The sequence below is a fragment of the Conger conger genome, chromosome 5, assembly GCF_963514075.1.
Source record: "Conger conger chromosome 5, fConCon1.1, whole genome shotgun sequence".
NCBI lineage: Eukaryota > Metazoa > Chordata > Actinopteri > Anguilliformes > Congridae > Conger > Conger conger.
In genome coordinates, this window is record NC_083764.1 from 34,626,181 (window position 1) to 34,652,502 (window position 26,322).

Sequence of the window (26,322 nt, forward strand, 5' to 3'; positions counted from 1 at the left end):
TATGATGGTGCCCAGTCAATATCAGTTTTCACATAAAAGTTAGATGGTTGTAACAGAAGAAAACTAAGATCTAAGGGAGGGGGGGGGGACTTCTGCTGCAATAACCCTCTGCATGCCCTCTGTAGGACTGGGTTGCACAAGCTGTACTTCAGTTCAAATGTAGCCTAGTTAGCTATAACTTAAAATCCCACTAATCCTGATCTACTAATTGATTTATGCATTACTTACATAAAAGCTGTGACACAATGGAAATAAGCTAACAACACAACTAACTAACAGTCCTATAGCCTACACCTACACTCAGGTATAATCAAGGTAAAACATATTTTCTGCACACAGCATTTTTCGGTAACACATGGCATTTTGCAACTCAGTACGCCAGCAGTTTCTTTCTTTTTCAGGACATTCCAAGTTGTTGTACAAGCTATCCCCAATATCCAATTTCCCCTCTTTTGTAAGCTTCAAAACAGCTTGCTTTGGTCTTCATGTTGGTTTATACTTTCGAACACAAATGCAGTCTTCACAGGCAAAACCCAAGGCTAAAACCAAGAGTAGACTTTCAGAACTATTTATTGTTTAACCAATCAATTTAACAGGAGAAATTTGGCCAACAAGGAACACCTGTAAGTTGTTTAACATATCTAGATATAAATACCAGGAAATAAAAGCTTAATTGATGTATTTAAGTATTTCTCCAGCAGGGCCAAAATTAGCTAAGCTGATTAAAAGGAAATGACAGAATCTACAGATGGTGGCCCTCCAGGACTGGAGTCTTGATGCTGCACAAAATTTTGAAGAGATTAATTAAATGCAGAATGGTTTACCTATGACATAGATAAGCCATGATCTTTGGAATTATCAATGGCTTTCTGTCTTGCAATGTTTTGTCTCTGTTCATCCCCACCTGCTTCAGCCACCACACCTCGCTGCAACTAAAAGATCTCTTACCGGTACTCTACCAGGAGGGGCGCTATCAGGGCGAGCCAGTAACCCTGGGAGTAGGAGGGTTTGGCCGTGTTGAGCTGGTACGTTCAGTGGAGAGGCAGCCTTCCATGTTCACAACCCAAAACTTTAAAGTACTCTACTAGAATCAGAACAAAAAACAGAATGAAAATGTTTTTTTAGGATTCCTTTTAATCGGTATATTTAATTAGTAAGCTGTATGTTATTACTTACCTTTCTCAATGTGAATAGCCCTTTATCAATGTTACTACTATTCCTCTTTTTTATTTGTTGCTATTTACACTCACTGAGCACTTTATTAGGAACTTTATTACACCTACTTATTCATGCGATTGTCTAATCAGCCAATTATGTGGCTGCAGTGCAATGCATACAATCAGGTAGATACGAGTCAGGAGTTTCAGTTAATGTTCACAACATCCATCAGAATGGGAAAAAATTTGATCTAAGTAACTTTGACCGTGGAATGATTTTGGTGGCAGACAGGGTGGTTTGAGTATCTCAGAAACTGCTGATCTCCTGGGATTTTTATGCACACTAGTCTCTTAGAGTTTGCAAAGAATGGTGCAAAAAAACAAACAAAAAAATCCAGTGAGCATCAGTTCTACAGACAGAAACGCCTTGTGAATGAGAGACGTCAGGGGAGAATGGCCAGACTGATCAAAGCTGACAGGAAGGTGACAGTAATGCAAATAACCCCGCATTACTACAGTGGTATATAGAAGAGCACCTCTGAACACACAACGGATCATAACTCTAAGTGGATAGGCTACAGCAGTGGAAGTCTAAACAATAAGTCTAATAAATACCTAATAAAGTGCTCACTGAGTGTATATTAATTTGTAAATGCAAATGCAGATCCAAGATTTGACTGCATGGGGCGACATTAGCTCACAAGGTAAGAGTCTATTCACTTCCTTGTCATTCTCTCATACCTAAACATGTGTTGGAGTCTTCCAGTCCTCCTCTTCATCATGTCACTGGCATTCCTGACATTCCTTTTACGCTTGTTGTCCACAGATTTAGTTTGACACAGACATTTCTCTTCTGCGGGCCTTGCAGTGTCCTCAGCTCTGCTCTTTGTCTGTCTAGGTCACCACACTGCGTCATGGGAAGTACTATGCACTGAAGAAAGTCAGTAAGAAACACATTGTTGCCAAGCGACAGGAAGAGCACATTAAGTTTGAAAAGCGGATCCTTCAGGAGATACAAAGTGACTTCATTGTCAGGTGGGTCTTTGGATAGGGGGTGGCACCACAGTGTTATTTTATTAGTTTTTTGTTTTGAGGCAAAATTTGGGTAGCTGCTTGATTTGATGTATTTTTAATACAAAGATATACATTATTAGTCGGGGCTTGAGCCACCGACCTTCCGGGTCCCAAACATGTACCTTAGCATGTAAAGTGCATGTAAAGGGGCTGAACATTGTTGAAATAACCATAAATTATTAGGACACTGCCACCAAATCTATGGTAATATACACTCGGTGTATACACTTGCGTATCTCAGAAACTGCTGATCTCCTGTGATTTTCATGCACAACAGTCTCTAAAGTTTGCAGAGAATGGTGTAAAAATAAAAAAATAAACATCCAGTGAGCAGCAGTTCTGTGGGTAAAAATGTGTTGTTAATGAGAGAGGTCAGAGGAGAAGGGCCAGAGTGGTCAAAGCTGACAGACAGGTGACAGAAACACAAATAACCACATATGACAACAGTGGTATGCAGAAGAGCATCTCTGAACACACATATTGCATCACACCTCTATGTATATAGGCAACAGCAGCAGAAGCAACAAAGTTTAGGATTGTATGGGTGTGGTTGGGACCCTGCTCAACATATTTGGTGAACACTGTTGGAATTGTAGCAGTTTTTATACATAGTCCCCCCAAATTTAGGGGACAATGGAATTGGAAAATTGGCTGTTCCAATGTTTCGCGACATGGCTCAGGCAGTAAGAGCAGTCGTCTGGCAGTTGGAGGGTTGCCGGTTCGGTCCCCCGCCCGGGCTGTGTCGAAGTGTCCCTGAGCAAGAAACCTAACTCCTAAATGCTCCTGACGAGCTGGTCGGTGCCTTGCATGGCAGCCAATCGCCTTTTGGTGTGTGTGTGTGTGTGTGTGTGTGTATGAATGGGTGAATGAGAAGCATTAATTGTACAGCGCTTTGGATAAAGGCGCTATATAAATGCCAACCATTTACCATTTACCATTCTTGGACAGGTGTGTTAAATTCCATTGTTAGTTCATGCATAAAAGAGCTAGCAAAAGATCTAGAGTTGATGCCATCTGAATTTGGAGTCACCATATGATGCAAACCCCTGGCAAGCCTCAAGAATAGAATGGCCGGGTTATAGTTTGCAAAAACGTACATTAAAAAACCTGTAGTTTTATGGAGAGAAAGTGTTAAGGACAGATGAGACTAAGACCAACCTGCACCAGAGTGATGGAAACAGGAACGTGTGGAGAAAAAAAGGAACAGCTCTTGATCCAAAGCACACCACCTCATCTGTCAAACAAAATGGAGGTAGTGTAATGGCTTGGTCATGTATGGCTGCTACTGGAACTGGCTCACTTGTATTCATTGATGATGTTACTGCTGACAGCAGCAGAAAGATGAATGTCAAAGTATACATACATCAGATTATGATCTAAAACATGCATCCAACTGGCCAAGTCAGTCACCAGACCTCAGTCCAATTGAATGGTAAATGGTAAATGGTTGGAATTTATATAACGCCTTTATCCAAATCGCTGTACAATTGATGTTTCTCATTCACCCATTCACACACACACTCACACACCAATGGCAATTGGTTGCCATGCAAGGCACCAACCAGCTCGTCAGGAGCAATTGGGGGTTAGGTGTCTTACAAGGAGACTTTGACACACCCGGGTGTGTCGACGCGTCATTGATGGGGCCAATGTCGCCCCATTGAGCATGCATTTCACTCGCTGAAGGCCAGACTGATGGTTCCCTAAAATTGGAGTGACCTTTTAAAAAGCGATTCCTACAGTTCACCCAATATGGATGTAAAAAGCCTTATATTAAAGCTGAAAGTTTAATTGTTTTATTTCAAATGTTTGCTGGAGTACAGATCGAAAACAACAAAAAATGTCTCACTGCTCAAATACTTACGGACTGCGCTGTAAATGAATGATTTCTGTGTGAATGAACTAACTAATATTCAATGGGACTTGTATGTTTGATCTTTAATCTCAATCTCTGCAGACTCCATGCTGCCTTTAAAGACATCCGCTATATCTACATGATAATGGAGTTCTGCTCTGGAGGGGAACTCTGGACTAAACTGAAAGAAATGTAAGATATTCATAAAAATATTTTTGACTGGCAGCTAAAAATGGCGGTTAAAATTAAACTTTAACTTAACTCTAGCTGAAATGTTACAAAGCACACAAGATGTACCAGCTTGTTTTTTTGGGGGTTTTTTTGCCAGCGGGCGTTTTGAGGAGCCGATCGCAGTGTTCTGTGCTGCCTGTGTGGTCGAGGCTTACGCTTATCTCCACAAGAAGGGGATCATGTACCGTGATCTGAAACCAGAGAACCTGATGCTGGACAGAAGGGGGTATATCAAACTGGTAGGTCTAAAAATGTCACCGTGACATCAGGAAATAGTCCAGGCAGAAAATTTCATTGCCATTGAGTTGCTGTTTTTTTATAGCAAAACTCAGGGATGAGATATATTTTGGTGATGTTCATTTGTGTTGTCGAGCTTAGCCTATTGGAATTCCTTGCTTTGCCTATGTGTTGACAGGTGGACTTTGGCTTTGCCAAGGAGCTGATGAAGGGGGACAAGACTTACTCCTTCCTAGGGACCCCTGAGTATATGGCTCCTGAGATCATTCAGAACCAGGGCCATGACTTTGCCGCAGACTTCTGGTCCCTGGGAATCCTGGTATATGAGCTGTTGGCAGGCAGGTTGGTCTGGTATTCTCCAAGTGGGTGGGGCCAAAAAGTGTGACTAAGGTTTGCATTTATTCCAATTTTTGGTTTGTGAAAAAAAGGGTTTTGTCACACAAAAGAAAAAAGTGGTAATGTTTTAACAACATAGGATGCAGTCCTACTCATATGAAAGGAACACATAGGTCCACTTGAATAGACTCTTACCTCGTGAGCATGGCACACTTTTCTTGTCATTGTTTTTATTTCCACTGGGGAGATTTTGTACTTCCTGTACTTGCTATTTTGGGGTGCCATTTTCCCTTTCCCTTTTTGCTCTTCTGTTATTCTGTGAAGCGTCTTTGTGACAGTCTTCTGTAAGAAGTGCTATACAAATATGGTATATTTAATTTAACACTTGATTTGTGCCAACAATCAGACATACAGTACAGTATGAGAGGCTGAGGGCAGCTACTTACTTATAGCAGTAAACCAATGATACAGTGACTGATGTGCTGGCACTGGTGACTGATGACCAGCACTGATGACTGATGACCGGCACCGGCAACTGACGAGCCAGCACCTGCAACTGATGAGCAGGCAGTGGTGAGCAGAGAGCAGAGTTTATACATTGTCAATTGTAATTGCCATTATATTGTTTATATTCTGATGTCTGCCTGTAAGGGAGCGGGGTCGGAGGACCAGACGTGAGCGAGAGGGGTTCTCCTGGGATCTCCGACCCCGCTCCCTTACAGGCAGACATCAGAATATAAACAATATAATGGCAATTACAATTGACAATGTATAAACTCTGCTGATCTCCTGGGATTTTCATGCATTTGCAAAGAATGGTGCAAAAAAACAAAAGAAAATCCAGTAAGCAGCAGTTCTGCAGACAGAAACGCTTTGTTAATGAGAGACGTCAGAGGAGAATGGCCAAACTGGTCAAAGCTGACAGGAAGGTGACAGTAACTCAGTTAACCACACATTGCAACAGTGGTATGCAGAAGAGCATCTCTGAACATACAACGCATCATAAAAGTGGATAGGCTACAGCAGTAGAAGTGATCACTGAGTGTATATATATATATATATATATATATATATATATATATATATATATATATATATGGTAATTTGCAGATACCCAGCAGATCCAAATGAAACAAAAACAGCTGTAAGGCTTGAAGTACTGTATGTTATTCCTTGTTGATTACTGAATGCAGTAAACATGTTAACAGTTTGATAGATTGTGGACTTCCTTTCCTTATTTTACAGCCCTCCCTTCTCCAGCTCAGAGCCCCAGAAGATATATGCAAAGATTTTGGATGGTGTGATGAAGTTTCCCCCATACATGGGTGAAGGTGCCAAATCTCTCATAAGCAAGTTGTGCAGGTGTGATTAAACTTTTCCTCTGCTGTCCAGGCTTTCAGGTGCATTGACAATGAAAGTTGGAATGTCTACAGTTTAATTTTGTGCAAACAAATAACCTCATATTTAGGATTATGAAATTATCTCACTTTATGTACCAGGTGTACTCAGTGGTTCATAGCGAAGTCGTCTAAGCCATGAAGACTTCTTTAAATGAATAATAATTATGCAATTACATTACATTCAATATTATTTCACATCATGCTTTGGTTGTTCTGCCACACAGACCACGCCCAGGTCAGAGGCTGGGGAATACTAAAAACGGGATAAAGGACGTCAGACACCACAGGTAATAAGGTCAGAGTATGCTCTGCAAGAAACGACTGAATGTCATCTCAAAGCCTCTCTATGTAATAACACAGAATAAAAATAAATATTAATATTAGTAGCTAAATTGTTTAAATGGGTAGACCAAAACTGAAATTAAAGTATGTGTCCACTTACCCAGAGTACTATATCCATCCAGATAGTTTCGTGACGTGATGGATTTTCTAGATTTCACAACTTTTTTAGATGCAGTTCACCAAGATAAAGTAGAACTATTTATTCTATTGCACACCAGTAGGCAAAGCGTTCATTTATTGTTTTGCAGTCCAACATTGCGAGCTAAAGGAGTTCCTATTAGGTGGGAGCGAGTATTGCATTATTCATATCCGTATTTCATTATTCATATAAAACAATTAAATTATCCGTATCCATATCCGGCTACTCCTACTCGGAAGTGGGTGTGATGTAATCCGGAACTTGTGTCGTTTAAACAGTCCACTACATTGCCATTTGCAGTACATTGAAACCAAGACTTTCACCTGAAGCACAACTACAGTTTTGCACTCTTATGCAGGTAAATCTCTATCTCTAATCTCTAATTAAAAACCGAAACGGTCTATATAAAACAATTTATGTATGTGTGTGAACAGTTTTAGAAGGAACACTTTTGGCTGAACCGCCTGTCTGTTTGTATCAGAACTGCTGCCATCACACTCACCCTTAAAACACACATCCATGTTTTCATAAAGCACTATACTCTTAAGCAACACATTAGTCACAGTTACAAAAGAATGCGGATAAAAATCACTCAAATAACATACAGTAAATCACAAACACTTGTGTGACCAGCGACCACACTCCCGTCCAGATCTCTGGACCGCTAAGTTAACGCTCACAGCAATCTGTGACAGAGGCAATACACCTTATTCAATACACTGGGCTTGCATGGATTATTGGTACATTTCAAAATAAGTGAGGTCGGAACAAAACTTCCCCATACCTTGCTATTGGGTGACGTCTATCCGTCACCCACACTACAGTACAGTCAGCCTAAAGTAGCCAGCTAGGCTAACCACCACCTCAGGTTACCATAAACAGGCTTCAACTACTTCACAATTTTAGGAGCTAAAAATATAAAAAAATATTAATTGACATGATCATTAAAACACTGTACTTACAAGTACGACTGATTTCCAACCCCAACCGGAGGATGCAGTAAGTCTGACCCAGGTAGAAAGCTCACTCCATACAAAGGTTCGGTCAGGAACACCCAGTGACTATAGTTCCTACCAGAGGTGTGTTCCAAGACAGTGAACGTTCACGGCGAACTATGCTTGTAGTAAACAGTTACCGTTGAATGATTTTAAACAAACATTTCTTTTAGTTTGCATCCAAACGCATTTTTAATAGAAATGGATGTGACTTAGATCTAACAATGCTAGCTGATTCATATTCAATTTTGCAGCCGTTCACGGCGCACTACCTTTTCAAATTGCTAGCTAACTTTTGAAAAGAAAAAAAGTTTTAATACGTTTGCAATCGAACGCACCTCTAGTCACATCATGACAAAGTACTAGTTTAGTTGTTATATCTACAAGCGGAACAAGTTCACACAACAGTCTCTTGACATGCACAAGGAAAATGTTTACTAATCTAAGGGGGAGGAACCAGGTTACACTGGCTAAAACAGTCAAAACAATACAGATGCAGTCAATTCAAATGAGCGCAGGTTGCTAAACACTTGTTTCAAATTAGCATATTCTGATGCAATCAGGAATTGGAAAAGGAATGTTGTTTATTTTTATTTTGCTGTAAGTTTGTTTGTATTTCTAAATGGACTCAATAGAGACAGACCTCCATGGTTGCAATCTTGCCATTCCATTGATATGAGCCCAAACTACATGTCATTTATTACCTCCTTTGTAATCAAATAATTAGCATATGGTAAAAGTGCAGATCTTCAGGTTTTATTAAAGGGTATTTTGAGAGGCTACAGCACTATACAGTCGTTTTGTGTTTCATTTGACATTTTAACTCCGCAAGAATGCCACCGGCCGGGAAATAATATTTGTGAGGTTCCGATAGTAGGGGCCAGTTGCATTGCATTTCGTGCTGTAACAGGCGGAGCAGTCATTTGTAGCAAGATGACCCATAATCCATAATGGTTAAGGGTTTGTTTCTGCATAACCACCACTAGGTGGAAAATGTGAGCAAACATACATAAAAAGAGGTAACACAATTATATAACTCATGTAATTAAAGACTGTGGTGGTTGTTAATTGACGAATGAGGAGACGCATGACCACAAAAGTGCTCGTTCAAAAACAGTTTACCTTAGTGCTGGTTGCTAGCGCAGCCAATACAACTTGTCACACAACAGAGACATTATGCAGCCAAACAATTAAGAAAGGATTATTTCTAGCAATAATTGCACGTGTTACTACAGGACGCAACCCATAGCTATACACCTCAAGCCACACTCGGAACACTTTTGTTTTCTTTATTTCTCTATCGCGGAAACAATGCCATTCAAAAATGGATATCTGTCACTTGACAAAGCAAGCAACATGTACAAAGTAAGCAACATGCTGTGAGTATGCCTATAACTAGGGTTACCAACTTCATTAAGTAGGCCTCAGAATCATTGGGCAATTGGTCAAAAACTGTCAAAAAAGTGAAAAATATGCCTACTCTCAGTTGTAGACTAATCCATACACTCAGTTTTGCAAACTGTATAAAAATGTAATAATATTTAATATTATATTAATTTATTTAATAATAAAATGGTTTAACCCCATGTGGATTGTTTGATTACAATTCTAGAACTGTGGTAGAGCCAAATCAAGGAACAGATATCTTTGTCCTAAACATAGGCTACTGTATGTCGAAGAACAATTCACTAAAGAAAGATTGTGCAGTGGGTCCATTTGCTGATGGTAAGCAATGATAATTTTGCTGGTTAAATACAAACTACGTTAGCCACTTAACTGCATGCTGGCTCCTATTACAAAACCATGCACACCTAAAACTCAATATAGGTTAGTTTTGTAAACCGAGAATACGGATTTCCATGTTGAGATATTTTTACATTCTACTCTCCCAATCGCATAACTGTCTGTGATGAAAATATGTCGTCCCTTCCCCCATGCTTCCAAGTCCAACTCCGCCTATGCTTGGAAAAGATATGTTAAATCAATCTGCCACTATGCTACTGAGCTAGCTAGTTGGCTATCTGCCGCTGCCTTCCAGGCATCACGGACCTTGGACTATTCAGTCGCTGACTGTGGTACACTAACGCCATCTACAGTATACGGAGTGAAACTGTTCAACCAGTTACTAAGGAAATCTGTGGAATTCCTCAGGAGAATGAGCGCAGTCCAGCACAAATTTTAAAAGACTCCAACTGAAGGACTTTGCATCAGTATACTGGTGTGCTTCGGCAGAAACCTTTGCTTGTGTGGAAAAATGTGCGTTTTTGAGCTCTGTTGATGATCACAAGTAACTGCGGCATTATACTTGGAAAGACACATTGCTGTTGAGTTTTTTTAAATGTAAATTGGCGCACTGATTACCAGAAAAGGAGTGGTTCATAGAGGTCCATTATATCATGGTGAACTAACGTCTAAAAAGTCATGAAATCTCGAAAATTTGTCACATCCATGGCCAGACCTTCCATCAGGCAACTCGAGGCGACCTCCTGGTTTCCATGACAAACATCTTGATCCATAGTATTTCCCATTAGAATTCACCCGAAATTATATTTTAACAGTTGTTCTTCCTTCCAGGGGAGCATACCCCCAAACTCAAACCTGAAAAAACATTTTAGCTTATGTGGTTTTGGGGCGGCATCTCTCCTAGGGTGGCAAAATAGTCTGATCTGGGCCTGGTCACATCCCACTGAAAATGTGAAGGTGGATAGATAGTACTCTAGGTAAGTGTAAACCCCCCCTTCAATAATAAATAATAAGACATAGAAAGCTTGTGGTTTGGGGTTTGGTTACAGTTGCAGTCCTTCAACACTACCAAGCTGTTTGTTCCAACATACAGGTACTTTACTTGTAAGAGAGCATGCTGTGACATGTACGTATGTGACATTATGTATGCAAGTGCAAGTGTGTTCGTAATGTTGGCGCAGTAATTTGGAACTGGATTAGAACTGTACATATTGAAATATCAGATGTAGAATGGCTGAGCTCAGGTCAGCAAGTGTAAAATGCAAACTGGTGCAATATTGGAATATCAAGGGTCTCCTTCATGCAGGTGGTTCGGCAGTATAAACTGGCACAAGCTACGAGTGGGTCAGGTAGAGGCTCCAACATTGCGACTTATACGAAAGGTGAGGTATCTTCATTCACATTGAGTTAAGAGGATAAATGCATGTTTAAAAAAATAAATGAAAAAGTACATCCCAAACGGTCCATTCTGTTCTTCCAATGTTTTTATTTTAGCTGTGCAATTAGCAAATTATTTAGATTTTGCACTTGATCATTTACAGCAGTCTGTGTTCTAAACAGCAAAGATGCAACTTAAATTTCTGTTTTAAAACGGATTTCTTATTCTTTATATTGCATGCTTGAATGTGTGCTCTTGCTGCCATCAGCAGTTCTGTATATTAGCAGTATATTACAGTAGCATCTCCTCTGTGCATCTCAGGGCAGTGTCTGATAGCGATATAGCTATATTAGAGGTGGAATAAACCCTTGAAACACTTTTAAAAGCGATCAGTTTTCACCCTCAGTGGCCCCCAAGGTGTATGTATTACATTGAGATAATTTGGTATGATTTATTCTTCACATAGAATAATGTATTATCTGTGAGTATACGGCATAATTTGTTATTTGTTATTTAACGGCTTATTTCTATTAATTTTAATATGAACACAAAAACACATACAATATAAAAATGTGCAGGTTTTCTGTGTATAGTCTAATATTTTCACTCTGAGAATAATACAGTGGGGCGGCACGGATGGTGCAGTGGGTAGCACTGCCGCCTCACAGCAAGGAGGTCCTGGGTTCGAATCCCCGTCGGCCGGGGCCTCTCTGTGTGGAGTTTGCATGTTCTCCCTGTGTGTGCGTGGGTTTCCTCCGGGTACTCCGGTTTCCTCCCACAGTCCAAAGACATGCACGTTAGGCTGATTGGAGAGTCTAAATTGCCCGTAGGTATGAATGTGTGAGTGAATGGTGTGTGTGCCCTGCGATGGACTGCCGACCTGTCCAGGGTGTATCCCTGCCTTTCGCCGAATGTATGCTGGGATAGGCTCCAGCCCCCCTGCGACCCTATTCAGGATAAGCGGGTTAAGATAATGGATGGATGGATGGAATAATACAGTGGCTTGCAAAAGTATTCAGGCTTAACATTTCATTCCAAAGTATCTGAATGCTCAAAATTTCAGTTAATTTCAGCAAAAGCATAATGGGTATAACCAATTGTGAAAAAGCTATTAATTTACAATGTTAACATTCAATGACAGATTTGTGAATCAATGAACCTGTGTAAATGCTTTAAAAGTTGTGCATTTTGGATTCATATATAAAGAGAAGATTATCCGTCTTGCTACTTGGTAGCTAATCTGTAAAAGTCAGTAAATGGTATATTTCACATGGTTTTTGGTAGTTTTTATATTTTCCCACATATGTTTTGTGCAGAGAAGATCATTTTCTCCAACCAGCTAACTAATAACATTGGCAACATATTTTGACATCAATTTACATCAATTTACTTGCAGAACAGGTTTTAAGGTTTTTTTTTTAATGTCATGCAGGAACTATGCTTTACATTGCCTTTAAGTTGATGATTTACTTTTTTACGAAGTCCATCTCCATGGTTACTGCCATTGTTGTGTGACGTCAGGTAACTGCTTCTCATGAAGTCGGGGTAGATGGATTTGCCCCGAGTTTACAAGTCGGAATTCTGACTTTGAGTGATGTTCTTTTGCATTTTTCTAGTAGGTCGGAAATTATAAATTATATTACAAATTATAATTATTACAAATTCAGCGCTGTACAATTCATGCTTCTCATTCACCCATTCATATACACACTCACACACCAACAGCGATTGGCTGCCATGCAAGGCACCAACCAGCTCATCAGGAGCATTTTGGGGGTTAAGTGTGTTTGCTGAGGGACACTGGCTGACCGCCAGATGGACTACACTTACCGCCAGAGCTAATGTCGCCCAACACTTGGCTACACAGGGGCTTGAACCACCAACCTTCCGGGTACTGGTCGTACTTACCCACGAGGCTACATGCTGCCCCAACCTTGCAAGTATTTCCCTCTGAATGGCGGAATGCCTGCCCTAGGTGCAAAATATCAAAAGAATGTTTTTACCATTTAAATTATGGATTTTTGGTGAAGTTGGTGAATTAACACAATATTCAATAGAAAGTAAGTTAAAAGCTACTGGCTATTTCAAATCAGCAATGTTCAAAGTTGCACTAATCTTAGCAGGGGCTGTGTTTTGGTCTACTAGACGACTGAAGCTATGAAAGCATTTAACTAAAATTAAAACAAAGCTTTTTACTTAGCGCATTTAGCTGTTAATGGAGCACACATCTCTTGTTTTTTCGATTACTGTGGGGAAAATAACAAATCTGCACTAGGCAATGCCACTGGTTGTGTGAACAACAAGTAGTTACAAAAAAAGAAAATTAGTAAAAAAGTAAAGTAAATTTGCCGCCGCCCATAAGATATCTTCATCTCCATTGCCAAATTAAACTCAAAACTACTGTCAGCATTTCAGCATGCCTTGCTATGTTGTTTTCTTATGCTAATCAGCGTGAACAAGCACATCTGACACACCTGGAATATGCAGAACATTTGTGGGCTGAAGGCATACGTGGCTTTGTCCATAGGTAAACCGACCCAGTCTAGATTTTCTGTAAAAGTAGATTTTTGTAATTATTCATATCTTATTTTCTTTCTCAGAAAGAAAGGCTGTTCTAAGACAAGTGTACTGTGATGTACCGTGTCAGATCTTTGGACCTATAGAAGTGAGTTCAGTCGTAAAATTGTTATTTTGTATTCATGTTTGTGACATTTCTACTTCTTTCTATTGTAGGGCCCCTGCTACATCAACTTTGACAGGTTCCCCTTTGACAAGACTCAAGCAGACGAGGAAACGTCTGGCTGGGACAATGACTTCTGAATATCGCTGATCTGTAGTGGCGCCAAGACAGGGGTGCAAGGGATATAGAATAAATATAGAATATCTTTTTGGAGCCTGCCAAACCAAGACAAGTACATTTCTACCTAGGTTCCATTGAAAAGCACCCTCCCCATCATCAGCATTTTTGGATTACAGTATACGGTAGTATGTAATGGTTTGTGTATAGAGTATATGACTCATTTTCAAATCTGAAACTTGTAAAAAAAAAAAAAAAAAACTTAAATAATAAACAGAACAGCCCATTGTCATCTGCAAGCTTATTGAGCAAGCAAGCAAAACCTTGATTTCTCATGATGTGCAGAAAATGGATGCTTACATCATACCTTCATCATACCTTCAGCATATTGATATGGAGTGAAATCAAACGCGTATGTGTATGCAAAATGATTCATAAAGGTAAATTGAGATTTCTACATGTAAATGGTTTGTAATTGGAAATCGCATGTTGAAAATACAAAACAACAATCTGTATGTATACCAAATTATATGAACAATTCTGTGTCTAAGTGGAGACTGTATGCACATACAACATTCATTTTACAGAATTTTAACCACTTAAGACCAGCATGAAAAAGACATACCAAAAATAAAATGGTTACTATTCTTGAAACCTTTTGACATAATCCTGGTCTCTTCTGAAAGGTTTGTTCAGAATTACTCTAAATCTACTAAAACAAAGTGACAGAAGCTCATACACTGTGGAAGTGGAAGATTTTTTCTCACTGAAAAGATTTTATGTTTTTGATTGGATACAGATGATTGTATCCTGGAAACGGAACAGAACCGGACAAATCCCCCCCCAATTTAATGACAACATCATAGCATTAGCTATGTCTAGGCATGTTTCCAAAATTAGAGACTCCAAAGGGGCACATAGAAACTAAATTATATTATGGGTCGCATGAGGTGTAAAATACTATATGTTGCATGCTAAATTATACACGTTTGAGGTCCAGTGATCAAACTTTTTGTCAAATGCCCAACCCACCTCAACAAATCAAACGCATCACACAAATGTACATGCCATTTATTATTCAAATGCAAGCTTGCTCCGTATTTATAAGCATACTGAATAATAATTAAATATTTTGAAAATGTATTTAGATGCTCACCAATATAAAATGGGGTCATATCTTAGTGGTGTGCAATTTTACTTTTGACACTTTCTAACAAATTGTATTTAGGGTTTATAATGTCCTGAAAGCTTGCACCATGCTTTTGCACAATTATTATGTTTCAACACATGGTTGGTGAGTAGATTATCTCATTCATTGGCACTAGGAAACTTGAAGTAATTCAAATGTACTTAATTACCACTTAATTTGCCCCTGAAAGCATGCAATACCCCTTCATTAAAAATAAAGACCCCTTAATTTCTCTGGGTGGAACCCCTTAATTATGAAAAAACTCGGACCTTCATTGTAACACCGTATAATGTACTTACTTTTCCTGTTGATACTGTTATTAAAGGACAAATTCCCTTAAAGTGTGCATATCTATTTATATTTATTTATATGCATTATTAATAGCTCACTTTTTACGCTGTAAAATTACGGGGTTTGGTTTCATAGTGTGGAGAGTAGGCTTTATCGTTCATAAACTGCAACAGTAAGTCGTTATAATAAGTCGTTCTATCAGGTTTATCAATCAATCAATCAGGAATAAATGCTGGAGAGTATGGAGTAAATCACGAGACATACAAACAGAGGGGTTTTTATGAGACCGGTAACAAGGAAATTGACATCAGGAGCGGGGAAACAATCAGAAGGTGAAACAAATAACAATAAATGAGCAAACTGACACTCGTTCATTCAGTGGAGTGAGAGAGTAGCTCCCCGAAGGAGTAAATCACAAGCACTTGTTTGTTCAGTGGAGTGAGTGTAGGCTAGCGAACTGTTAGCAGCTAATGTGTTTGCATTTTGGGTTTACAATGTTATGTCCTGCAACATTTATGCTTTTTCACATTACAGTTATGTTTAAAAACATTGTTGGTTGAAGAGTAGATGATCGCATTGGAGAGTGGACTAGGCTTTATCGTTGCAGGAACACCGCTCCCCGAACAACTCGTGTCGTGGAGAGCAACTTGGTATTAATAGTGCAAACTGCAAACTCTTCACCAAATGATTGTCACATTTCTTCAGCCTATCAAAGTTACCGTTACTGGTCAGAGAACCTTGGAGGTGGGCTCATTATGTTCCAGAATGCCTATACCAAACAGAGATATTAGCATTTCAATGCACAAGTACATTTGTAGTAAGCAACAGCCCCTCAGAGAGCTCCTCTCCTTCAGATAAAGTAAACAATGGAAGTAAACAATGGAGATTCTCTCAAAGTTTCTCTGAGAATTAGAATTGTCTTTAGAATGAGAAACTATTATGCATTTGGTTCACTGGACCTTTGCCGTGAAAAGGACACTGACATTACCTTGATTTCTGTAGTCTGTGGATGACACATTTTTCAGTGTTCAACATATTCAATATAATCAGTGCTGTTGTCGGAAGACACTGCTCTCAAGTTCAGACTTAGGTCTACTCACTTGTCTGCCAAGGAAAAAAGATTACCAGGCAGGAGTCACGTTGGTTACTGAAACCACTGACCAATCCGAATGAGAATTATTCTGGCACAGTAAACTGCATCATGAAAGTGCAGCGTCATCAGTGTAGTAACATACATTGCAACAAATGACTGGAGAGAAAAGTCTGAATACAATGGTGCCTCACATAATTTCATACAACATCTCTTAGCTTTTTAAGGATGAGGCTAAACTAATAAAGCATAGGGTACTGGACTGGTACAGCACATCCAACATTAATGCTGATTGTTTCTTTTTTCATTTACATTAATTGTTATTTGTCACTGACTCCATTAACTGAGCTCATGTTTGTGAATTACTTTAATTATTAGTAATTATTAATTAGTAATTATAAAAAATTATTATATATACATGTATAAATGTACTTCATACTGTGCAGTCCATAAGTATTTGAACAGTGCAATTTCTGTTCTGTTGGCTCTGTACTCCAGCACAATAAATAATGAATATGAGGTTAAAGTGCTGTCACCTTTTATTTGAGGTTATTCACATCCATATTGGGTGATCTGTGTAGGAATTACATTCTTTTTTATACATAGACCAAAAATGGACAGTTAGCTTCTAAAAAATTTTTAACTGCTTAATTTCAAATGCAATGTCCTGGAGTACAGAGCCAAAAGAACAGAAATTGTACAACTGCCCAAATACTTATGGACTGCATGGTATAATAATAATAATAATAATAATAATAATAATAATAATTAATAGGTGGCACGGATGGTGCACTGGGTAACACTGCCACCTCACAGCAAGGAGGTCCTGGGTTTTAATCCCGGTCACCTCTCTGTGTGGTGCATGTTCTCCCTGTGTTCACGTGGGTTTCCTCCGGGTACTCTGGTTTCCTCCCACAGTCCAAAGACAGGTTAGACTGATTGGAGAGTCTAAATTGTCCATGGGTATGAGTGAATGGTGTGTGTGCCCTGCGATGGACTGGCGACCTGTCCAGGGTGTATTCCTGCCTTTCGCCAATGTATGTTGGGATAGGCTCCAGCCCCCCTGCAACCCTGTTCAGGATAAGCGGGTTAAGATAATGAATGGATAATAATAATACTCAATATTCCTGTCTCAGTCTTGAAATAAAGATTAACTATTGAATTTACTGTCAACATGTTGTCTGTTTTCCCTGTTTTCTCATGCCTCTTGTTCCGTTTCGCTTTCCGCAGTCTTCATTTATTTGTCTCGTTACCTGTTTCCCTCACGCACACCTGTTAGTAATTTCTGCTCAATCACTGTACTTAACCCGCCTTGTTTTATTTTTGTAATACTTTTCCAGCGGTTTTCTGCCTGTGTGTTCTGTGTTTCGAGTACCCAAACCTCTGTTTATTGGATTATCCTTCTGTTTTATTTTTGATTGCTCGTTACCAGACTTTGCTTTGTTTATTGGATTTCGATTCTTGGATGAAAGTCTGTACCTCTCTGTGTTTGGACTTTCACATGTGACCACAACCAAAATGTGTATTACCCTTGATCTGTTTGCCCTGTGATTGGGCTTTTGCGTGTGACATGAACAAGAAACTTGGTTAGCTCTGCTACACCCGTCTGTGTTTGACCATAGCCTGCCTGACCTGGCACTCATTTAATAACAGTACCATGTATCATGGTACTGCACTACCATGATACAGTAGAATTGCAATGGGAACACAAATAGCGATAGTTTTCTTGTCCACAAGGTGGCACAATTTCACTATATATATTGCTTTCTGAAACTATTCACCTGCTTGATAAACATGAATAAAAATGGAAAAAAATTAATACTGAGCTATATTTTATTTCTAACATCTTTAATGGAGCAAACTCCAGTCCCTTATTTATTTATTTCTGTATTTTTTAATCCGGTGTCTATCCAAAAAAAATACCTCTTCATATTTTCTGTGAAATGTGTAATATTTTTATTCCAAAGGCCTTCAAATATAGGTTTTGGTCTTATTTATCATATAAACAGAAAACTATGGATCTTAATGAATTTTTTTTTACCACTTTGCTTTTGTTACAGGTGCCCTTTTTTTTCCCCAAGATCAAATGATCAACTTCTGAATATAATATAAGAAGTATAAGCCATAAAATACTCAAAATAATAATACTTGTTTTAAATGGTAAATGGTTGGCAGTTATATAGCATGTGTTACAGGTCATATCAGACAAATCTTTATTACTCAAAGAGCTTTCCTGTTAGGTTCCACCCTGTTTGGTACACTTAGTGAGCACCTAATTAGGTATATATTAGACTTCTTTTTAGACTTATTAAGCTTTTTAGACTGCTTCTGTAGCCTATCCACATCAAGGTTTGATGCTCTGGAGACTGTTGTGCATGAATATCACAGGAGATCAGCAGTTTCTTCCCCATTCTGATATTTGGTCTTATAACCTCTTGACCATGCATGCTTTTATGCATTTAGTATATTTCATGAAGTGGCATTTATTGTTGCTTAAAGCTAATAAAACTCAATCAACAATGAATCATTGTCCAAACCTTTTGTTCATCATTGGTACAAATTCCACCCCATTCCACTGTGTTATGCTCCATTCCACCCTGCTAGATAAGTATTTTCAAAGAATAATCTGACAGAAATGTAAAGTGTTATGCAGGTTATTGTGTTAATGTACAGAGATGGAAGGGATTAACTACACGCATAATTTGATAAAAAATGTGAATCAATATTTTGGGGGGAAAATGGGTACAAAAAAGTACATTATTAACACTGTAATAATAATGTTTACAGGTGCATGTAAAAACAAATGTAATGTCGTGGAAAAGTTCATTTTTTCCGTAATTTTATTGAAAAAGTGAAACTTTCATATATTCTAGATTCAATACACAAAGAAAATCTATGAAAATCTAAAATCCAGTATCTCAAAATATAAGAATATTAGATAAGACCAATCAAAAAAGGGATTTCTAATACAGAAATGTTGACCTTCTGAAAAGTATGTTAATTTATGCACTCAATACTTGGTCAGGGCTCCTTTTGCACAAATTACTGCATCAATGCAGCGTGGCATGGATGCAGTCAGCCTGTGGCACTGCTGAGGTGTTAAGGAAGCCCAGGTTCAGCTCGTCTGTATTGTCTGGTGTCTCTCATCTTCCTCTTGACAATACCCCATATATTCTCTATGGGGTTCAGGTCAGGCGAGTTGGCTGGCCAATCAAGCACAGTAATACCATGGTCAGCAAACCAGTTACGAGTAGTTTTGGCACAGTGGGCAGTTGCCAAGTCCTGCTGGAAAAGGAAATCAGCATCTCCATAAAGCTTGTCAGCAGATGGAAGCATGACGTGCTCTAAACTCTCCTGGTAGACGGCTGCGTTGACTGTGGACTTCAGGAAACACAGTGGACCAACACCAGCAGATGACATGGCATCCCAAATCATTACTGACTATGGAAACTTCACACTGGATTTCAAGCAACTTGGATTCTGTTCTCTTCTAGACTCTGGGACCTTGATTTCCAAATGAAATGCAAAATTTACTTTCATCTGAAAAGAGGACTTGGTCCAGTTCTTTTTCTCCTTAGCCCAGGCAAGATGCTTCTGACATTGTCTCTGGTTCAGGAGTGGCTTGACACTAGGAATGCAACACTTGTAGCCAATTTCCTGGACACGTCTGTGCATGGTGGCTCTTGATGCACTGACTCCAGCCTCGGCCCACTCCTTGAGTTCTTGAATCGGCTTTGCTTGACAATCCTCTCAAGGCTGCGGTCATCCCTGTTGCTTGTGCACCTTTTCCTGCCACAATTTTCCCTTCCAATCAAATTTCCATGAATATGCTTTGAGACAGCATTCTGCAAACAGCCAGCCCTTTTAGCAATGACCTTCTGTGGCTTACCCTCCTTGTGGAGGGTGTCAATGAGTGTCAGGGTAATTGTAAGGGTAATTTTCTTGATTGATTCTTAATTGATAATGTTAACATAAAGACAATCACGTGATTAAAAATAACCTTTTATTTTTAATCCTTATTACTATTAGACCACTTTCTGAATTAAGTGCTTATTAGGAGTCTTTCTCTGTCTCTCTCCCAGCAGACAGACAGCCTTCGACCTTAATGTCTCTGCTTCTCCTACAAGGGGGTAGCTAGCTCTGCTTCTCCTAGAAGGGGGTAGCTAGCACATTCCGGTCTTACAGCAAGGTCAACAAGGGGTAATCAGAAGACAAAATACTGATAAATGTTAGTGGCCAGCTTCATGTCTTTTTGTTTTGGTAAAGCCCCCCCTTCAGGGAGAAAGTACTGAAAACTGTATATAAGTCTTACTATGTCTAATTCAAATCAGAAAGCCGGTAAGCTTTCTCACTTTCTGTTATTTCTTTGCAAATAAATACGAAAGTTAAACTCAAGTATAGCTATCGTTGTTTTTACTGGGATCTGTTTCATCAGAAGATGCTCACCTGTGAAATGTTAAAAATGGCATTTTTCCCGAACAAGGTCGACATTTCTATATTAGAAATCCTTTTTTTTGATTGGTCTCATGTAATATTAATAATATTTATATGAATATTTTGAGATACTGGATTTTTGATTTTCATGAGCTGTAAGCATCAAGGCTTGAAATATTTCACTTTATGTGTAATGAATCTATAATATGTGAAACTTTCACTTTTTGAATTAAATTATGGGAAAAAAAGAACTTTTCCATGATATTCTTGAGATGCACCTGTAGGTCCTAACAGGGTGGAATATTCTCAGTCAATGTTTGGACAATCTGCCCATAATTATTAGGATTTAAATGCCTGAGCCATTTTTGCAATGTTTTCCTGAAAGTAGATTTTATGACAGAATAATTCAAACATCAAAAAGGTATACTTTTTTTTCTGAGTTACAAGGTCAAAAAATTTACAGAGAACATGAATGACCCAAATGCATTCGCCTTCAGCCACTGACCTCCAAATCCGAGATGCGATAGGAACTAACATACATTTTTTGTCCCATAGTTCGCAATAGAATGTTAGTTCTCCTTCCAGACACCTTTGCCTCCCTCAAAAGGGCCTCTGTGCAAAAGATTGCACTATTGCCTTGGTTGATAATTGTATTACCTTTCTTTAATTTAATCAGAGCAGGTACAATAGGAAGAATACAATCTGTCTCATTGGCCCCAATATGCCCACTGCACTGATTATACAGTACTGTGCAAAGGCAGGTTTTAGGCAGGTGTGAAAACATGCTGTAAAGTAAGAATGTTAATAGTTTATTTTTATCAATTAACAAAATGCAAAATGAGTGAACAGAAGAAAAATCTAAATCAAATCAATATTTGGGGTGACCACCCTTTGCCTTCAAACCAGCATCAATTCTTCTAGGTACACTTGCACAAAGTCAGGGGTTTTGTAGGCATATAGTCAGGTGTGTGATTAACCAATTATACCAAACAGGACATCAATTTAATTTGTAGGATGAAACACAATCATTATCTGAAACAGAAACAGCTGTGTAGGAGGGTTAAAACTGGGTGAGGAACAGCCAAACTCTGCTTCCAAGGTGAGGTTGCTGAAGACAATTTAATGTCAGTAATACACCCTGGCAAGACTGAGCACAGCAACAAGACACAAGGTAGTTATACTGCATCAGCAAGGCCTCTCCCAGGCAGAAATTTCAAGGCAGACAGGGGTTTCCAGATATGCTGTCCAAACTCTGTTGAAGAAGCACAAAGAAACGGGCAGCATTGAGGACCATGGACGCAGCGGTCGGCCAAGGGAAGTTAGTGCAGCAGATGAAAGACACATCATGCTTACTTCCCTTCGCAATCAGAATTGGCAGAAACCAGTGGGACCCAGGTACACCCATCTACTGTGCAGAGAAGTCTGGTCAGAAGTGGTCTTCATGGAAGAATTGTGGACAAAAAGCCATACCTCTGACTTGGAAACAAGGCCAAGCGAATCAACTATGCACGAAAACACAGGAACTAGGGTACAGAAAAATGGCAGCAGGTTCTCTGGACTGATGAGTCGAAATTTTAAGTTTTTGGCTGTAGCAGAAGGCAGTTTGTTTGGAGCTGGAAAGTGGTACAAGAATGAGTGTCTGCAGGCAACAGTGAAGCATGGTGGAGGTTCCTTGCATGTTTAGGGCTGCATTTCTGCAAATGGAGTTAGGGATTTAGAATGAATGGTCTCCTCAATGCTGAGAAGTACAGGCAGATACTTATCCATCATGCAATACCATCAGGGAGGCATCTGATTGGCTCCAAATTTATTCTGCAGCAGGACAACGACCCCAAACATACAGCCAATAAGAACTATCTTTAGAATTGATGCTGTTTTGAAGGCAAAGGGTGGTCACATCAAATATTGATTTGATTTAGATTTTTCTTCTGTTCATGCATTTTGCTAATTGATAAAAAATAAATTATTAACATTTCTAGTTTTGAAAGCATTCTTATTTTACAGCATTTTTTCACACCTGCCTAAAACTTTTGCTCAGTACTGTATCATGAACAGAATGCATTGGTGACTAGTTACTCTTCATCTTCCTCCACTTCCATTGCGATTTTGTCCTTTGTTGTGATGCAAAGTAAAATCCATCCATCCATCCATCATCACCCGCTTATCTGGAGTCGGGTCGCGGTGGCAGTAGGCAAAGCCTTCCAGGCGTCCCTCTCCCCAGCAACGCATTCTAGCTCCTCCTGGACGCTGCACCGATCCGCCTGTCGATCTCACGCTCCCTTCTACCCTCACTCGTGAACAAGACCCCGAGATACTTGAGCTCCTTCACTTGGGGCAAAGACTCGTTCAACCCGGAGGGAGCAATCCACCGTTTTCCGGCAGAGAACCATGGCCTCGGACTTGGAGGTGCTGACTCTCATCCCGGCCGCTTCACACCCGGCTGCAAACCGCTCCAGTGCGTGCTGAAGGTCACGGTCCGATGAAGCAGTTCATCTGCAAAAAGCAGAGATGCGATTCTGAGTAAAATCCATTTCTTTTTAAGAATTCAACTTTGCCATGATGTGGCTGTGCTCTAATATTCAGGCACTATGTACATTCAATTTCCCTGCACATAATATACATAAAGCACTTGGACTGTCAGAAGCTGTGTTGTCTTGTCTTTTCATTACAGAGGATTCTTTTGTGGAGTTTTTATTGTTAGCATCAGATACTAAAGTCACTGCAGTAGCAAAACTACTTATTCTCTTTGTTTGGGTTTGCTGTTTGGAATCTGAGGACTCAACAACAGTATCTGCTGTAGCTAGCTAGGTAGCAGTCTGAACTGGTGGTATTTGACAAAGCAGGATTACTGCACTGAATAAACCCATAACGCCCAAAACATTTCAAACCATGAATGGTGGCACTTTGTATGGAGTGAGCTTTCTACCTGGGTCAGACATACTGCATTCTCTGGTCGGGGTTGTTAAATAAATCAATCGTAATGAAGTACAGTGTTTTAATGATCATGTTAATGAATACATTTTTACTTCTTAAAATGGTGAAGTAGGTGAATTGAAATAAACCACTTTATTAACCTTGGTAATAAAGTGGTTTATTTCCGTGGTGGTTAGTAGCCTAGCCGGCTACTTTAGCGTGACTGTACTGTAGTGCATGTCAAACGTAATCCGACAGCAAGGTATGGGGCAGTTTAGTTCCGACATTACTTATTTTGAAACGTACTGATAATCCATGCGAGCCCTGTGTATTGAATGAGGTGTATTGCCTCTGTCACAGATTGCCGTGAGAGTTAATGTTAGCGGTCCAAAGATTTGGACAGGAGTGTGGTCGCTGGTCACACAAGTGTTTGTGATTTATGGTATGTTATTTCAGTGAAAATTGTTCACACATTGTGAACACACATCGTTTTAAATAGACGGTTTGGGTTTTTAATTTATCTTAAGATTAACCAGATAAAGATTTATTAGAGATTTACCTGCATAACAATGCAAAACTGTAGTCGCTGTACTTCAGGTGAAAGTCTTGGTTTCAATGTACTGCAAATTGCAATGTAGTATGGGGGACTGTTTAAACAACACCACTTATGGGAACAGTGAAATGTTAGCTTGTCTATTAGCCAGTAACTCTATAATGTTGTAAGACATGCCTGCAACTACAAGCCATGCAACACACGGAACATTCAATTATACATTGCCAGAGCCATATGGAGCCATTGCTGCCCCAGAAATGTCATGACAGGGTATTTCTGGCCGATTCCACAAGCTCAGCTAACATTTCCTATTGATAGCTAGCTTGCTTGTTAGTTACTAGTAACTAGCAATACTTAAATAAATATATGTGTTACCCCAGCTAATGCAACATTACACTCATGAATTCCAGAGTTTGTGGACCAGGCAAAGCAAGTAGCTAGCTAATAAAATGTTAGCTAGCTATGCAACAGGGTAGGACTAACTAGCTATTGACCAGCACATAGACCAGCTCGCCAGAGCTAATTGATTGAGCAAGGTAAAGCACATATGGAAAAGATCCTTTTGAATGTGAATTCATTTTACCATTAGACTATTTTCAATAATAATAATGAAAATTGTATATACAATTGTATATAGCACTTTTCAAGAACCCAAATACTTTTCACAATCAGGGGGGGAAATGACAATTGCTATGATGACTAACAATACGATTCTGATTATTTTTATTTATTCTTTATTTAGACAGGGAGGACACATTGAGATGTGTGTCTCATTTTCAAGAGTGCACTGTTAACTCCTTATGGGTGGATGCAGGCTGCACTTCCTTAACAGACGGATGCGATCTGCGCGTTACATCTCCCTTAACAGCTGGAAGGCGACAGCAGTATTGTATTTGATCATATAACTATTTTTCAAGACAAATAACCGTTGAAATGCAATGTGATTTCTAGGCCTTTCTATGGGTTTTCTGCAGGGCACCTTCAGGGGCGTGCACTCATTGTGGCAAGGGGGGGGGGGGGGCGCTCACCACCCCATGATTGGCAAAAAAAAAGACTTATAGACTGAATTTAAACCTTTTTAACAAATGGCCATTTGCAGTAATACATTAAATACATAAATTAGTACTAAATTAACTCAAAATAAAATAAAGCCACTGCCGGGATTAGTAGTCTACTGTTTAAAACTGTAGCCTATGTTCCATAGCAATTTTTTTGTTGAAGTAGAAATCGCTATCAACATTTTATAAAGTCAATCTGGACACAAATCCCCCAATGAATGCTACTGCTAGCTACCAGGACAATTGCGATGAGTTTATGGAAATGGCCGAAGAGAATAAATAGCTAAATATATAGCTATTTATATATAACTAAATAGTAGAATGTTTTGCTTTGCATGCAGATTATTTGCATCTAGTTTAACTGTAGCAGGTATTACTGCATTGTGTGATGGAAGCCTTGTCAGTGCATAGGTCAAGTGAATTTCCTGTCTTTTCAGCTTTTGCCAATAACTTTTCAATACATTTTTCAAGGGATTGTTATTATAAAGTGTTGCCAATACATTTTGTGCGCAACTAGCAGGCAAGTCACAGTGAAATGTAATCAATTGAATGTTTTAAATGGAATAGGGAGGTAAAGCGGATGTTTTGGGAACAATACTTCTGGTATACCGCTCCCTATCAAATAAAGTGCCGAAAACTAAACTCAAAGCTGATGGTACAATCAGCCTAGGTCCTTTGAAAAGTAGTCCTGAGTGGTGGGTGATTTTATCTCTGTTACTGTTAAGGACCCAAATCCAGACCACAGTCAGGTTAAGCACGCCTCACTGGAGGCATTCATTAAGGAATGACAGAGTGAGCTGGAGATGAGAATCCCCAGACCAGCACCCAGGCAGGTGAGGTTAGCAGGAACCAGTGAAGATGGCAGGGAACAGGAGGGTGAGCAGGCAGGCAAACTAGCAGTAATCAGCAGGACAGGCAGGACACAAGGCTGGGTACAGAGACAAACTGAATCGCTTCACAGGAACTGACAAGAACATGAAAAAGGTGCTTGACTTCAAAAGGAAACTTCAACGGTCTGGCAGGGAAGGGAGTGTGAGCTGGGACTAAATAGTTAAAAGAACATCCATCCATCCATCCATCCATCCATTCACTCACACCTACGGGCAATTT

The 26,322-nt window shown here is 39.4% G+C and overlaps 1 protein-coding gene and 1 long non-coding RNA gene across 2 annotated transcripts in view; one reads left to right on the top strand and one right to left on the bottom strand.

Annotated features, from left to right (window-relative positions):
- Window positions 1–15,131, top strand: part of prkg3 (protein kinase cGMP-dependent 3) — a 68,462-nt gene extending 53,331 nt beyond the window's left edge. The window contains exons 13-21 of the mRNA XM_061243142.1: window positions 914–1,025; window positions 2,056–2,192; window positions 4,189–4,278; window positions 4,415–4,556; window positions 4,733–4,896; window positions 6,136–6,252; window positions 6,515–6,577; window positions 10,816–10,891; window positions 13,621–15,131. Of these exons, the coding sequence (XP_061099126.1) occupies window positions 914–1,025; window positions 2,056–2,192; window positions 4,189–4,278; window positions 4,415–4,556; window positions 4,733–4,896; window positions 6,136–6,252; window positions 6,515–6,577; window positions 10,816–10,891; window positions 13,621–13,707 (988 nt within the window). The 3' untranslated portion in view covers window positions 13,708–15,131. The remainder of the gene's footprint in view (window positions 1–913; window positions 1,026–2,055; window positions 2,193–4,188; window positions 4,279–4,414; window positions 4,557–4,732; window positions 4,897–6,135; window positions 6,253–6,514; window positions 6,578–10,815; window positions 10,892–13,620) is intronic.
- On the bottom strand, window positions 5,117–7,845 carry LOC133129210 (uncharacterized). Its single transcript, XR_009708801.1, has 3 exons — window positions 7,734–7,845; window positions 5,337–5,446; window positions 5,117–5,244 (listed from the first exon to the last, which is right to left on the bottom strand). It is a non-coding gene; the product is annotated as an uncharacterized LOC133129210 (long non-coding RNA).
- Window positions 15,132–26,322: the final 11,191 nt, after the last annotated feature.